The sequence below is a fragment of the Thamnophis elegans genome, chromosome 2 (assembly GCF_009769535.1).
Source record: "Thamnophis elegans isolate rThaEle1 chromosome 2, rThaEle1.pri, whole genome shotgun sequence".
Lineage (NCBI taxonomy): Eukaryota > Metazoa > Chordata > Lepidosauria > Squamata > Colubridae > Thamnophis > Thamnophis elegans.
This window is the reverse complement of record NC_045542.1, coordinates 84045262-84062426: the sequence shown is the minus strand read 5'-3', so window position 1 is coordinate 84062426 and position 17165 is coordinate 84045262. Positions and strand designations below refer to the sequence as shown.

The following is a 17165-nucleotide window of genomic DNA, read 5'->3' as shown; positions in this document are numbered from 1 at the left end:
CAGGTAAGGTGGCCTGGCTGGCAGGCTTAGAAGCGGCGGAGGCCTCTGTGTGTCTCATTTTTGGCCTCCAGTGCCACTCTGCCATCCAAAAACAGGTCCATGCATCCTTTTTTTGGCCTCCTCAACCTCCAGAGGGCAAGTGGGGACCACCTCATGGTCCCAAGCGGGCCAGATTAATGGCTTCAGCAGGCTGTATCTGGCCCATGAGCCACCGTTTGAGGACCCCTGGTTTAGCTCCATTTTACAACCTTTCTAGACAAAGTTGCTAAGTGAATCTGGCTTCCCCAGATTGACTTTGCTTGCAAGATGTGATCACATGACTCCAGGACAACATGACCATAATAAATACATGCCACTTGCCAAGTGTCTGAATTTTATCAGGTAACTACAAGGATTCTGCAATGGTCATAAGTGTGAAAAATGATACATCCCCTTTATTCAGTACAAGCAAACAGTCATAAAACAAATGGTCGTAAGTCAAGGACTCTACCTACATTCCAATCAAGATCCACACAGTTTTAGTCTCAGTCCAAAATTAAAAACAAGGCGACTTCTTCCCTTTCACAACAAGAGGAGGTTGAAAAAACAGTTGCCCATCAAAATGTGGCGGGAAAAAACCAAAAGGCAGCTGCTGGAAATCCTGTTCCATTTATTATTGTCCCACCACATTGGGAGAAAAGCTCTTTCTCAAGAGAAATGCTTACCCTCTCCTGTGTGAACTTCAAGCAGCTTCTCAGGAGGCTATAAATCTCCCTTTGGAAAGAGATTTTCTTCAAATTGTGCACAGACAATACAGGGAAGTATCTTTGAAAGCACTGCTGTGCTCTGATCCCCCTTTTTTCACTTTAAACCAGGGGTGTCCAACCTTGGCATTTTAAAACTGGTGAACTTCAACTCCTAGAATTTCCCAGCTAGCATTCCCGGGAGTTGAAGTCCACACATCTTAAAGTTTCCAAAGTTAGGCACCACAGATTTAAATCAGACCTGGCTGGAGCCTTGAGTTACATTAGTGAACAAGGCAGACATAACATGAAAGTCCAAAAGAGTCCAATCAGAGAAAGTAATATAAACCTAATGTTTATTTATTTATTTTTCAATTTCTATGGCCACCCATCTCAAACAAGTTTATATAAAGCTAATAACCCTAACATAAAATTAAGCATAGAAGCTTCACGCTCTTCTCCAGGAGCACCGAGAACCTTTCTGCCTCCGCTGGACTTTGTCTTGATGATGTCACCACAGCTGCCAGGCGCAGAAGGACGGAGGTAGCCAGAGCCGTGCCGAGGCAGCCCGGTGGGTGAGCGAATGAGGATCAGGCAGCCTGATCATCCCTCACTCACTGGCTCTCCCGCCGGGCTGCCTCGGCACCGCTCTGGCTACCTCTGTTCTTCTGTGCCCAGCAGTTGCAGTGATGTCATCAAGACGAAGTCCAGCAGGTTCTCGGTGCTCCTGGACTTTGTCTTGATGACATCGCCACAGCTGCCAGGTGCGGAAGGTAGCCAGAGCCGCACTGTGGCAGCCCAGCGGGTGAGCGAGCAAGTGAGGATCATGCAGCCTGATCCTCCCTTCCTCCTTCCCTCACTCGCTAGGAAGCGCGGAGAAGTCCAGCAGAGGCAGGAAGGTTCTCGGAGCTCTGGGAAGCTGTGAAAGTGACTGGGGAGCGCCGAGAACCTTCCTTCCTCCACTCCACTGTGCGCTCTTCTCCGTGCGCTCCTCATGACTGCAATAGACATCCAGAAGTGTGGCTAATGTGGTGTGGGCTTCCAGACCAACAGCTCCCTCCACTTCTGGATGTCTATTGCAGTCGCGAGGAGCGTGCGAAGTCCAGCGGAGGCAGGAAGGTTCTCGGCGCTCCCCAGTCACTTTCATGGCTTCCCAGAGCACGGAGGACCACGTGGGGAAGAGCACCTCCTCCTCTCTCCTCCTCCTCTTCACTCCCCAAAGGCTCCTCTCCTCCTTACCAGAGCTCAGCAGGAGCCAGGCACAAGGGATTTCACTGGGAAGGGAGGTGGGGAACCAGTGGGGGTCAGGGGCACCCTGGAATGCCCCATGCTTTGCTGGTGGCCACGCCTCCTAGGCACATTTGGGGAGGTCCTAGGAGGCTGGCCGTGCCACACAAGCTACCGCTCGATAGCAGCAACGGAGTGAGGGGGGGAAGGCACTCCGTGATGAACCTCTTCTAACCAGTATGGTAGATTTCTGGAAGCTCTTCTACCGAACTGGTTAGAACCAGCAGGAACCCACCCCTGATACATACATACCCTGTTTCCCTGAAAATAAGACCTCCCCGGATAATAAGCCCTCCCCAAAAATATTACAACACAGCAGTAGCCATGAGGTGACTACATTCACCGCCTCCTGCACCTCAAAAGTAATAAGACCTCTTAAAAATAAGGCCAAGTGCTTATTTCAGGGAGTCTTATTTTTGGGGGGAATTCAGCATGGGAATTCTTGTTTAACTTTTAACTTAACAAATGCTGATTATGACCAAATGAGTTCATGGCTAACTTTCTAGACCTTTGGCAGACCTATAAACAGCTTGACATCCTGCTATATTACTGAAATAATCCATATTGATTGCACCCTGTGATGAAAGGATGTTTCCTTTAGCCCTTAGCATCATAAGGCTTCTTAGGTTGTTTAGAACTGTTATTAAAGACATCAGTAATAGTGCTATAACAGTAGAATGCACTTTGCAATAAAGAAAACACAAGATATTACACTTTCAGGATCTCCTACAGTTTTCAGCTTGGCTCTTGAGTTCAAGAAGCAGCAGCTTGGGCCTACGGGAACTCCCCCCCCCCTCCTTTCTTCTTTCAGTTCTCTAATGTCCTCATTCATCTCTCATGATATGAAAGTAGGAATAGCCACACATGATTAAGTAGAGAAATAGCAAACAGACAAGTAGACATATAAAATGTCTATTATAAAATGCTGAGAAAATCAGAAAGGCAGTTTTCAGATTAATTTTAAATAAATATAACATCATAGATGATGGCAACAAACGTTGCAGTGCCTTCTGAGTTGCTATGTCAGTTTATTCCTGAATTTTAAAATTTGCTGGCATGGGTTTTTCAGAAAGAGGACAAGACAATCAGACTGCAAATAATGAAAAGACAGCCAGATTATAGATATAATGATAGGAGAAAATTAAATTTTGCTCATCTGCAAAAAGATTGTGAGAACCATTCTTTGTTTATAATGCTCTGCTGTATTGCAGGTTAATATCCCTGGGAGAAAACTTATTCAGTCATGGGGTTACATTATCTTTCTTTGAAATCAATTCAATAGATATTTCAAATGGGGGAGGGGAGAGAAAGAAACAAGGATGTTCCTTGGAAGAGAATGCTATGTGAAATGAAGAATTCTAAAAGCCCATTTGGAGCTAAACTCTGTTCATTGAAACAAAATACTGTACTTTATAAAAGTAGACATAATTTTTACCAATTGAAACACTGGCTCTCATGGAATTCAGACAACAATATGCAGTATTCTAATAGAAAATGTATTATGAATGTGTGTTTGCATCACTAATACATAAACAACATTAAATACATTCTTGATATTACCATTAGCAACTGTTTTAAGAATGTGACATATCAAATCCAGAATGTGGATCGTGTATTTTTATAAAAACAGTCATGCAGAATAGGAAGTCAGCATGCATGAACTATTCATAATTCTCAATTACACATAAATTACTGCATGATTGTTACAATTTGATTAAAAATCTCCCAATTTTATATACCTGCAGAAATGTGCACTCATTTCATCAGAGGCCAAACTCCACCTTCCAAATGTGCATATTTAAATTCTTGTTGAATGGGAACGGAAAAGTTTCTCAGTAATGAACTGTTATCTAAGAAACTTTGGGCCAAAGAGTCTTTAACTGATCCACAGGAATTAAAGCTGCCAGGCATTATCTATGCTTTCAGAAATGCATGGTTCTGCACTCCAGCATCACATCTAAGCTTCATTCTTCTAGACCCATTTTGATGCCTTTACTGGGGTATTTCTGTGATATAACTAGGAGGCTGAAACATCATAAGATTGAATAATCCGGGTACCATTGTGTTTCTTTGCTCTATTTTTCTGCAAGTTCACATCCATTAACCAAGAAAATAAGTATTATCTGGAACTATTCTTTTTTTTTTAAAGCAATTATCCCAATCAAAGGCCTTTTAAAATTATTAAACTGTCTCTGATTCTGACAATGTACTCTCAGTTGTAGTAATAGTATGATTTGAATTATCTCTCCTTGAAATAATTGGGAGTGACAGTGATTAACCTAAACTGGATTAATGTCCAGTCCTGGAAGCATGTGATCTACTCCAGAACATTTCTAGTCTGAACAGGACTTGGAGATCACTAGCTGAAGCAGAATTACTATCTACAACAGCTGATATTTTAAATTAATATATATGTACATTCCATGCAAAAAAAACAACAAAAAAGTAGTAAAACAAAATTTGACCACAACAGAACTATGGATGTTTGGCAGATAAGTACACTATCAATATCACTTGGAATGACAGTAGCCATTAGAAAACAGCCAGTATAAATCTGTACTCTGATCATGTGTATTGATTGGATTGCTGAAAAATGATGGAAAAGCTGCTCAATACAGCATACAATGTATTTATTACTGCTTCTGCATGTAATGGAAAATGAAGTCCTCTGCCTAAGTCATGGGACATTCTGATGAAGCACAAATGTAGAATGCAATCTTTTTACTAGCAGCTCATTGACAAATTATTTTTCTCAAACTTCTGGAATGCCCCAGTTTTCACAGATGAGTGCTGTTGCAATGCTAAAAGGTTCCATATTTGTGAATTAGAGTTTGCAAAATTTCAAAAATGTCTTTGCTTTGGCGGCTATGAGAACTGACCGATCCCCAAAGGCTATTGGACACCAAACAAAATATTCCCTGAAACCCATAGATAACACGCATTGCTTCAGTTTGGAACTATGTGCAATCCATTATAGAATTCCTGCCTTTGAGGCATTTTTCTAAAACACCAAAATGGTTAGAGGTCCCTTTTTTCATGTAAAAGAAGGAAATCAGAGCCGAGGTGGCGCAGTGGTTAGAGTGCAGTACTGCAGGCCACTTCAGCTGACTGCTATCTGCAGTTCAGCGGTTCAAATCTCACCGGCTCAAGGTTGACTCAGCCTTCCATCCTTCCGAGATGGGTAAAATGAGGACCCGGATTGTTGGGGGCAATATGCTGACTCTGTAAACCGCTTAGAGAGGGCTGAAAGCCCTATGAAGCGGTATATAAGTCTAACTGCTATTGCTATTGTTAATCTGTTTGTCTGATCAATAGACCCATTACCCCAGTTCCTTATTTGAAGTTTTGACTGATACCACCAAGGCAAAACATTTTTGGGTCTACCTATACCTCTTTTCCCACACCTTGAAGCCGTACTTGTGATATGAACTTTAATTTTGTGAATGCACCAAAAGCATCCTAATTTTTAGGTGTTTTTCCTTTTCCTTCCAGCCTTTCTTTGTTAGTACTTTCCTTTTCTGGTTTGGCTTTCATTTTGCTTTTGGACATAGGAAATATGACTTTTCTTCCCTTGCTCTTTTTGTTCTGCTTTTTTTCTTCAAGGGCTCAGTGTGGGAAGCATGTTCTATGTCTTTTCTGAGGATGGAATCACAATAATTCAGCCAACTGACTGTGAGATCCAGAGACATATCAAACCAAATGAGAAAGTGTTTGCCAGTTATGTAAGTCTGGGATTATGATTAATATTCAGAGTATTGATAATGTTGATCTAATTCAGGGATTCTTAAATTCTGTAGATATGGTGGCTTCTAACATAAATGATATATATCCCCTATAAACAACATTCCTTGATGATGTGTTGAGGAAATAAATTCACTTCTTAGTTTTAATAATTAAATCTTAATCTATATACTAGATGAATTTGCAAATTTTATGGTACTGTAATGATTTGTAAAAGGAGCAATCACAAAATGAATTTTTAACAGTGTCCCTTCTTTCCTGTGCAAGCCACATCAAGGGATTTTTTTTAAAAAAAATATTGTGACAACCTTCCCCCAATTTGATCTAAGGTGGAATCCCTCTGGCGGACCAAATTTATCAGGTTTCAAGCCACAGACTGAGAAACATGAGCCTAATTTGAGCCTCATTTAATTGAGAAACCTGAACCTAATTGAATTATGAAAAGGGAGAACAAGTTATACAAATGTGTATGACTAAAAAAGTACAAAGATGAGTTTGGCACTTGTTTGTTGATATGATACATTGCATTTGGTGATAGAAAATGCAATTTTGAATGCAGATCCAATCTGAAAGTTAATGTTCATGCTGGAGAGAGATGCTTTGCGTTTTGGGGAAACAAGGTGGATTATGCATCTAAATAATAAATAAAATAAAATTCAAAGTATTGCATACTAAAGAGCACAAGGCTGTTTCTAGTACAAGCAAGAACATTTCTGTACTTAAACAAGTGCATAATTTTTACTTAACATCCTGAGGTTTGGGGAGGGAGGATTCCCTCTTTGTGAATACATTTGACAGAGATTCAAACTCTATTCCTCTTTTTATTTCAGGCAGATATCTGTCCTACTCTTGAAGGTGAAGTTGTTCAGTCTTGCCTCTGGGCTTCTGCTGTCAATGTTAGAGACAAATATATTTATGTTACTCAGCCTAAGTGGAATAGAATAATGGTCCTTGATATTCAGACACAGAAAATCATTCAGGTAATCTTACAGTGACAACTAGTTGTTTTAAGATGGGGAAAATAGCCTTCACAGTGCAAAGAATTTTGCTGTTTCCCTGAGGAAATTCTAGCTACTGCCTTAACTATGGCTTACAGTCTACTGCTTGGTCTGTTTGTTGAGGGGGGAAACCCCTATTTGCGGCTTGTTATAAAAATGACAAGGCTTCTATTACAGACAAGATAAAATGGCCAGTAGAAAAAGGATCATTTTCTACTGCACTCTTCTAATGGGTTCTAAAAAAAATCAATGAACATATGCATGTACGATTCTCAGGATTTGCTGACTGAAATTATTTTCTTGTACCAATATTCAATATAACACTGTATGTATGTGACCATATCTAATGTATAAGTACATCAAGGTTCTATCCTGTTGTAAAAATATATGTAGCACGTGAAGCCTGATCTTTCCACATCACCCTTGCTTAAAATAGATCCAGTTGAGTACAATGGAAACCAATAATAAGGTTTTCCACAGGAATGACTTCATATGCACTGAAATTAGTAACATTAACTTCCAAATAGTCATTCCATTCCATTGATTTTCATCATGACATGGTGTAATATATGATGTGTTTTCTTCATCTGAGGTTTCACCTACAATTAAAAAACGCTAAGGATCAGATGATTTTTACTGTGTCCTGATGTATAAAACTGTAGAACACAAAGAAGGCATACTTTCTTTTTCACATGAGTGTGTGTGTTTATATATATACATATATCTTTCATCATATATATATGTGTGTGTGTGCGTGCACGCGCGCGCACGCACATATATATATACAGAAAACAAATATATATATTCAAGAAAGAAAGAAAGAAAAGCTTTGAGAAAATAGGAAGCACTTTACAGTGCAGGGGACGTTCCAAAGCTCCTCATTGTTGGATGTAATGAACTCTGTATGGAGAAAAGCCACTAGACTTAGGTTTTCTGTTGATACCAATGGCGTGAAATTGCATATGTAACAATGATGTTGGAGGACCATCTGCAGGATGATATCATAGATGACATTAGTACTACTAATATAAGGACCAGGTCTCAATAGGCCATGAGGTCTTCTACAGGGTATTTACAGTAGAAATGGTAGTCTTATGTTGTCTAATTTTAATAGAAAATGGAAAAGATGTCCAGCAATTCTCATTCGCAGTTTGATAACTGCGCTAGTTTCCAGATTCAGAGACTGCATTCCCTCTTCATGAAAAAGAACTAACACAATTGGTTTTTGTTGTTGTTTTGTTGTTTCTTTGAAGTCTCTGGATGTTGATCCTCTGCCAGTGAAGTTACATTATGATAAATCACATGACCAAATATGGATACTTAGCTGGGGGAATATGAAGAAATCCCATCCAACATTACAGGTACATTTCCAATGAGTTTAATGTGTATTGTATTCCAATGTGTATTTATAGTTTTCTATAAATAGGATTTTAAAAATAGAAATGTAATTGTTCATTTGCATACCAATTTTGCACCCTCCTCTGCTCCTCCTGTTTTATTTTGAGCAGTCTGAAAACAGGACTGACAGACAGAAACATGCTCGTTGAAAGGTACTGACAATTTCAGTGTCACTAGGTGAATATCACAGTGATATTCAACATCACTGAGAAGTTTTGGATCTCCAAGAATTGTCACTTAATGAAAGAGCAAGAGAAAATGCTTTTTGTTGAGTTGTTCTCTTCTTCAGCCTCTTGCTTCATTCTCCTTAGTTTTGGAGGAGATGATTCCCCAGAATAGATTCTGGAGGTGGGGGCGAGGAGATGATGAAGGAAAGAAGAATTAGCAATCTCTTTCTTTATCTTGTTTGCAAGATCTCCACTAGATCAAAATCAATCCTTCAAGCATAATGGGATCATAGAAGTCCACCACCCATTCTTCTTATCATCATTTTATCAGACATCACTTTTAATTATTAGCAGTTAGTTTTAGAGTTATCCTAAACATAAGTTCTCTCCTTTTATTTCTTTTATTTTGAGTTATTTTCTTCCTCTTATTTCTTTTCATTTTCTCCATCGAGAAAACCCATCATCCTTCCCTTGTGCCACAGTCTAGTTGTGGATTGAAAGCCATCATAAAAGACACCAAATTTAAAGAATTCAGGGTTATGGAATTGATTTCCACCTCCCAAATGTACTGGGTCTCTTGGAGAAGCTTAAATAAGCTTGAATCTTACCAAACTGTTTTTCTTTGCTACACAGAACATGCTTTGTATGAATATTCTTATTTTTGCCAGTTCCCTAGGTATTGTAATTTGCATTATTGAAATAAACAAAACAAAAAAGGGATTCTAGAAAGACAAGATTCTGTAAGTGTAGATTACCTTCCAGCTCTGTAGAGACAGAAATAAAGATGTCCCTACACAATTCTAGTATAAGCCCTACTCAAAGCCTTCCAATTATGCTCATAGAAACCTATGGACCTGTGTTGCTTGTTCTTATAACTAATGATACCTTCATTCTCTGTCTACCCATTGTAATAGTGACCAAGTCATCTCTGTATGCAAATGATCATGGCACAAAGGCCGTGGCAGCCGAAAACAGAGCTTGGGAGCCTGTTTTCGCTGGCAGAAGCACCACGGGACCGGTCCTTTGCTGTTTCCAGGGTAGCCCCACAGGCCAGATCTAAGTACCCTGCAGGCCAGATCTGAGCCATGGGCCTTGACACCCCTGTTCTAGATATTTATTTCAGTACTTCCTTTCTTGCTCCTATCAGTGGCCAATGTTTGTTTGTTCATGGTAGGTAATATCAGAAGCAAGTACAGGAGAGAACCAGCAGATCATTGGTACCCACCTGACTGGAATGGATGATTATTTTATTCCATCTACAAATCTGATTATCAATCACATCAGGTAAGAGTTCTCTAACAGCTGTACCTTTGGTCTAACAATTCTTCTGAGTCAAAGATAATAGTGCTTTGATTTTGTACTCTTGCAAAAAAAAAGTCATGAACAAGACATAACATCTTCTGTAAAGCCTCTTGACAGTATAAAAATAGGATATGAGATCAGGCAGACAGAATGGACCCCAAGAAGCAATGGAGCAGTCATTGGGAAAACCCTGATCTAGTCATAAAGCAATATCATCAATATTTATGAAGCCAATTGATTGTACAATATGCAGAATCATTTCCAGTGAGTTGCCAAAAGTTTGCCATGACAATGCAACACTATTTGTGTTGTTATTTGTTTTAATGAAGGGGAAAAAACTATGCTTTGTTTTAATTTCAGAAATTGTATATGTTTGCTTTAAATAGTAATATACATTTGCACAGGCAATGGTGACATATAAATTATTATCATTTATATATGTATACAGATACACATATGTATACTAATATTCCAATTCTATATGTTTATTTTAATTTTAATTAGCATATGATATCTACAGAGATCATGCAATCACTGATATACAAATTCAAATTAAATAAAGCATCATACAAAATCTATTTTGTTACATATAAACGTACATACAATATATAAATTGTATGTAAGTTGTTGGATGGATGGATGGATGGATGGAGAACATACATACAGTAGAGATATATATAACAAAATATGTGGACAATATAATAAAATAAAATATTAAATTAAGGTAAAACCAAAATAAAATCACAATAATAGAGATCCATAGAATTGCAATGGGATTCCAGGCATAATCTAGGTGATGTGGGGTTTTGCAGTAATTAAATTGTTGGAATAAAGCTCAGCAAACCTGAGTCATGTAAATTGGCTAGATAACTTCGACCTGCTGCCACCACCACTACCACCACCACCACCATCCAAATCATATCACAGGATTGCTATAGTGGGGATAACCTGAAATGGAATCCCTAGGTCAATTACCCTGAGGTCTTGGAGGAAAGGAGTAATGTAAATTTAATAAATAGAGTTTGAACATGAACAGATTTGTTATCTGACCATGAAAAAAGGTAGCTTTCCCTTCTTGCCACTGCTCTGATAAGAAAAGCATGTCTTGTATGTTTCAAGTCAGACCATGAATGACTTGGAATAGGCCCATAACTACCATGGTGGCCATGAACTCCCGAGGTGCTGCCAAGGCTACTCCCAGGGAGAGCACATTGAAGTCCTTCATGATTATAAGCCTGGAAAATTCCACAGTCAGCCTTGAGATGGCATCCCACAGCTCAGGCAGGGAGCTTACCATGGGATGCTGTTAGAGTAACACCAATCCCAAGTGATCTTGAGAGCCTATCTTCAATTTTTCAATTTAGATTTCAAGTTTTCAAGAAGTTCGCACACATTTGCATGTCAACTCAAACAATGATTTAGCAACCAATGATTTAAGGTCCAAAAATGTAATGAGCTAGAGTCAGCTAAGACAGGTGGTGGAGCTTGGAAGAATCCCTGTCCTGTATCTTATTATCTCATAAGGAATGATAAAAGTATTGATGTCAATATAAATTGATGATTTTTGAAGCTGCCTCCTTGAGGAAATCATAATTAGTAATGTTCAAAATCTGGGTTTGAACAACAACAACAAAATCTAGCCACCCAGAGGAAAGAAATGGAGGGAATGTACAGAAAATGCTTGAATGCTTATTTAATAACAGCAGGTGCATCATTGATCTGTCTCATTCACCTGTCAATGTAACCGTGGGTATGTCTCCTATGAAATCTCCATGAGCAGATAAATCTGACTACCAGATGTCTTTTTAGACCCATGTTTCTCAAACTTGGCAGCTTTTAGGTATGTAAACCTCAACTCCCAGAATTCCCCAGTCAGCCTTGAGGAAAGAAGTTGAAATCTATGTATCTTAAAGTTACCACTGGTTTATACTGCAGCCTTACATTTTTGTAAGCATAGATGATCTTTAAACAAAGTATTTTTTCTTTAAAATGCACTTCAATGCATCCTGATACAAAGGAACAGCAGGCATAATCTTATTACTCCTTAGCCACAAACCATTTTCATTTTCTACACTAGATTTCTTTTTTAATTTGTAATTGAGGCAAGACAAACTAAATCCCAGGGTTATTTGTAGGATCAGAGAATATAAAACTGTTTTTCTTAAGGAATGGATTTTTATGCATGATATTGTGCAGCCTTCAACTCTATTTTTTTCTGTTTACACATACACACAAACACATAATTATACACTATCCACCACAATCCCAAAACTCTTTGTTGTTTACAATAATGATTATTATTTGGAGAAAGAATAAGTTTCTATGTGCTAGAACTGTCAGAAATATGGTTTTCAATCAAAAGTATTGGAACATTAGGATCTGGGGAGAAAAATCACAAACTATAGCTTGGGATTGAGAAATTACAAAAACCCATTCCAAATTAATGCTGCTATATATCTGGCCTTTGTGGTCATCCAGATTTGGTAGTCCAAATACCATAATCTTATTATTTTGATTTCTCCAGGTGGAGGGACCATCCATGTAGTACATTTTCTATTAATTTAAGTCACAATGGGAGATACCATTTTTTCAATTCAAGACAGATTGCACCATTTAATGTTTCTTCAACTCTTCTAGCACTCTTCCACCTCATTCTGTTTAATAAGCATTTTCTGCAAAGGAAGGATGGGTTTAAAGGGTACCAGGATATATGGTCATCTCCCCCTCCCCCCCAAAAAAATCTACCATCATATGTGTCCCCAGCTAGTTCTTCTATATAGACATTTATATTTTGCAATGGATGTAGATTTAGTAAACCCTTTGATTTCAAATGTCTATGCTACCAATGAGAACACTGAGAAAAGACTTACATATCTTGAAAAAAATAGTTTTCTGTATCACTTATTGAGGTCTGGTTTATGTTAGTCTGATATATTTAAAAATCTTTATGCAATGGAAACATACATCAAGACACTGAAAAGCAGTAATCAGAAGGATAATGCTATTTTTTTTCCAGGAAGAGACTTAAAGCAAATGCTAGAAGCAATGATCTTCCGCTATTACCCAAAAATGTCCTCGGGCATTTCACCATTTCACTCTCTTGAAATCTTGAAAGCACAGAATCCATTTATTCCATAGTACAAAACCTGACAGTGTGCTATTTCACCTTTAATGTCTTTCTTCCATGAATATCTCTGTGTGTCCAACTAAATATATTCTATTGCAGCTCAGAATTAAGCTCTGTGTGGCATTAAACAAGGTAAAATTTCTTTGCTTCATTCCTTTCTGTGATCAAAATACAGTGTGACATTTGATCTAAGCAAGGTTGGGTAAGATGAGGCTCCAGAATTGGGGGTTGCCCAAAGCTTCTGCAGAGTTTTCATCAAATTTTCACTGTGACAGATGAGACATTATTAAAGATGTGGCAGTGGTCATACTAAATATTTGAAATTAATTTATTGTTCATGGTGTCTAATTTCTGTGCTCACATCACTCACTGTTTATGATGTTCACTCCAAATTTTTGGAAGGTGGGCCATAGTGTCTCATACCTGAGACTGAAGTTTGGCATTTCACCTCAAAATTGTGTGCTATAAAGGTTTTTTTTTTTTAACGAATGTTGGTTTTGAGCACGTGGGCACCATAAAGTTGTTCACTCCTGAATGGAACCATGTTTCTTAAAGTGCATAATTAGTTATACCATGTTTTGCCTTTTATTTACAGGTTTGGTTTCATCTTCAATAAGTCAAAGGCTGCTGTTCACAAAATTGATCTGGAAACCATGGCTCCTATCAAAACTATCAGCTTTGGAAACTACAGCTGCCTGCCCCAAGCCATGGCCTACACTCACCTGGGAGGTTATTTCTTTGTGCAGTGCAAAGCAAACAAGTCCATCCCGAGAATTCTGCAACTTATCATTGACAGTGTTACAGATTCTGTTATTGGTCCCAATGATGATGTATCAGGTACTCCCTACATCTCTCCAGATGGACGTTATTTGGTCAGTGCAGATGAAGAGAGTAGGAGGATCAGAGTCCAGGCCATAACTGTCCAAGGAGAAATCAAGTTGATTTATGATTTACAAACCTCTATGCACATATCTCATCTGACATTCCAATCCTCTTTCACTGAAGCCAATCAGTATTATATTTATGCTTCTTCACATTTGCAAACAGATGTGCTTTTTATTGAGTTGTCGACAGGGAAAATGGACCTCTTGAAGAACTTAAAAGACCCTATCAGACCTAAAGACTGGCCCTGGAACAGCTACAACAGAATTATCCAAGACAGTGGATTATTTGGTCAATACCTTCTAACACCAGCAAAGAGTTCACTCTTTATAATTAATGGCAGACAAAATACATTACGCTGTGAAGTTTCAGGAATCAAGAAGGGCAACACAGTAGTCTGGGTAGGAGATGTATGAAAAATATACAAAAGGAAAAAGAAACCAGAACTTTCAGGAAAAAAAAAAAGGACTGATTGAACATTTAACTGCAGCGAAAAAATATATATGCAGTAGCATTGTATATTTTTACACTGAGGGGGGAAACTGGTATACATTTCACAGTAGAAGACTGGCCTATTGCAAATAGGGTATGATCTGATAATTGGAATTGGTTGTACTAGGAATTTATGTTGAGTCGGATTTAATGACTTAATGTATGGGATATACCCTGGGAAAGGAATGATTCACCTGAGATGCGATAAGTGACATCCTACAGAGCCTCACTTTTATCTTGAAAGCCTGATCAATCTTTCGGTTCTCTCTAGGCAATCGGTTTTCATTCTGTTACTCCAACATAACATTTTGTATACAACATTGTGCCATGTGGCATGAGATCAACCCTGTCACTTAGATATTTTATTTTTACAAGGATGGAAGAGCTGGAGGAATTTAGACTTTATAGAGCTATTCATGTCAAAGATTTCTGGAATCATTCTGCATAGCAGATAATATCAAGGCAAAAGGTTTGCCTATTTTAAAAGGCAAACTCATTCATCTAAAAACAGACTGGGGCAGTAAGGTGAAAAACTGAAGTATGTGTTGTTTCAACGTCTACTACTCCTACATATTTCAAGGGTGGCAGCCTTTTCCCCAGTCCCTCTCTTATCCTGAGGGTATTGTACTGAAGACACTGCAGTCAACACTAAAGGCAACACTTAAGAAGTGACAAATCAAGGATAGAGAGGGAAGTATGAAATTGATTCAGAAAAATGGAAAGAAAGAAATACTGGATGTAGTCCAGATGTAATCATGCTTGGAACAGACCAACTGAAATTGTTAGGAGTAGGATTTCCATTGTAAGCCATGGTTTTTCTCTTTAAATAATACAGTTCCTTCAAAGGGTAAAATTTATATGGACACACACGCACGCACGCACACACGCACATACACACGTATAACCAAATGATATTGTATTAGATCGTTCTCTCAGACCTAACCCAAGCATGTGTACCTGATGTAGCCGGAGTTGCAGAACCTCCTGATCTAGGAAACTTTGTTTAAGGTGTCAATAAATGAACAAATATGCAAATATCTTCTATGTAATCCACAGAGAGAGATATTAAGTTTATTTTTTGAACAGCATCAGCCATACAAAGTGTACAAAAATAAGCTGCTATTTTAGCATTAGAGAAAAGAAGCAGTACAATGTTTCCAGTGCAGAAACATTTTTCAGAAAGCATTTATTCCCCTTCATTTAAAATTTACCATTCGTCAAAGAAATTGGGCCCTTCATAGAAACAATAGATACATCTTTAAAAGCACTCTTTTTAATAGCATATTTTTGTGCAGAAAACTTTTAGCTTTTATATAAATCAGACATATCTGTCATCTAGGATCTTAGGAAGAAAAGCCTTTTAAAAAAATCTATCTATTCCATTTTGCTGTTCTTCATATTCTTCTTTCATTCATAATGTCCTCATTTTTAGTCAATTAGAATTTAGTTATGAAACACAGAATAAAGTAACACTCAACTTAATGAACTAAAAGGGAAAGTGCCTGTTAAAGTAAAGCGTCCATTAAATCAGAATGAGATTTTATATCTGCAGATTGTACACATCTATACATGCATAAAATGGGAATAGCAATTTACACATGCATAATTGATATATTGTATGCATGGATAAAATGATGCATGGGATTCTTATGCATGTGTAAATGGCAAATGGGTTTTTATGCATGCACAGAACCATACAGTATACTGACAGATTTTGTTTATTGCATCTGAAGTCCATTAAAGCAAAATTTTACTGCAATTTAACAGAAATTAAGATATACCAATGATGCGAAGACACTAAGACTTGTGCATTGACTCAACATAGAATGTGAATACACCTGCCCATTTAAAAAGAAGTCCCATTGTAGCTTAAGTCAGGAGAGCTCAGATCCCTTTATCTGATGTGTTTATTCTTGATGCATTTTAAAATACAACTTCAATTGGGTTTAATATATTTTCCATAAGGTTTGGTGAGTTTTCCATAAGGTTGGTGAGTTTCCTCCCACCCCACCTGCAAAGGGATTTTGTTGACTGGGTTTTATATTTATTCAATATATATGGTAATAACTTGAAAAGTACCCTCTTTAATCATTTTTGCAAGAAATGAAACCACTGTGTTTTAGAAGCACAACATTATTTCTGCCAAGCAGACAGTAACCGTCTTTAATTTGATTGATGATTATGTGCCAAGGGCTTTAAAGTGTATATCTATGTGCACTAAGATATTCTGTTCCAAAGGGGATCCCTGCTTCTATGGGCTGAATATGCAGAACATAGTACCATGGATGCCCCACAATCCTTCATCTGTCCTACGGCAGTCTTATCCAACCTTGCCGGCAGATGATTTCTGGGAGTTGAAGTCCATGCATTGGGGGAGTGAGGAGACAGATTAGGCAATATTGAATTTGAACTTCTAAGTGGTTTGACATGCTTAATATCAAGAACCCAAATCCACGTTTTCAACTGTATGGAATAAGACAAATATTTCTCTATTACATATTAGCCTTTCCTGAGAGATTTCTATCTCTGGCCATCTACTAATGGATATCTCAGGTAGACTGAATCCATATTATAAATGTAAGCCACTTCATTTTGTTAAAATGCTTTGAGAACCATGTAATCATATTTGAGGATCTACAAATTGTTGACTAAGAATTCTTAGTGTATCTTTCCCTCTATTCATCAGTCTTCCATTTTCATTATTCACTCATGGGAGCTACTAAAAGTGGAAACCAACCAAATTCTGAAGTATTGATACAACTTAAAAACATTTTTCCCATTTTTGACAGAAACAGGAGAACAATGAGGTCCTCTAAATTGATGAATGGCAGAATTCTTGCACTCCACTCCTTAACTTTCCAGAAATAAAATAGGATATGAGAGATATTACAAAAAAAGCAAAGTAGTAGGGGTTGTGCCCTCTCTTGTCCCAATTTGATCAGCGGTAAAATACACTCCCTCCTCCCTAAAGACACTATTTTTTTTTCCTATGAGCCATGGGAAATTAGAATTCAGACATTAAATATTGGATGTATGCTCCATTTGGAAA

The 17165-nt window shown here is 38.0% G+C and overlaps 1 protein-coding gene across 2 annotated transcripts in view; it reads left to right on the top strand.

Annotated features, from left to right (window-relative positions):
- FSTL4 (follistatin like 4) overlaps window positions 1-14040 on the top strand; it is a 454388-nt gene extending 440348 nt beyond the window's left edge. For both annotated transcript variants that reach the window (XM_032211288.1, XM_032211287.1), the window contains 5 exons: window positions 5613-5731; window positions 6581-6730; window positions 8002-8109; window positions 9488-9597; window positions 13338-14040. In XM_032211288.1, coding sequence (XP_032067179.1) covers window positions 5613-5731; window positions 6581-6730; window positions 8002-8109; window positions 9488-9597; window positions 13338-14040 — 1190 coding nt within the window. The remainder of the gene's footprint in view (window positions 1-5612; window positions 5732-6580; window positions 6731-8001; window positions 8110-9487; window positions 9598-13337) is intronic.
- Window positions 14041-17165: the final 3125 nt, after the last annotated feature.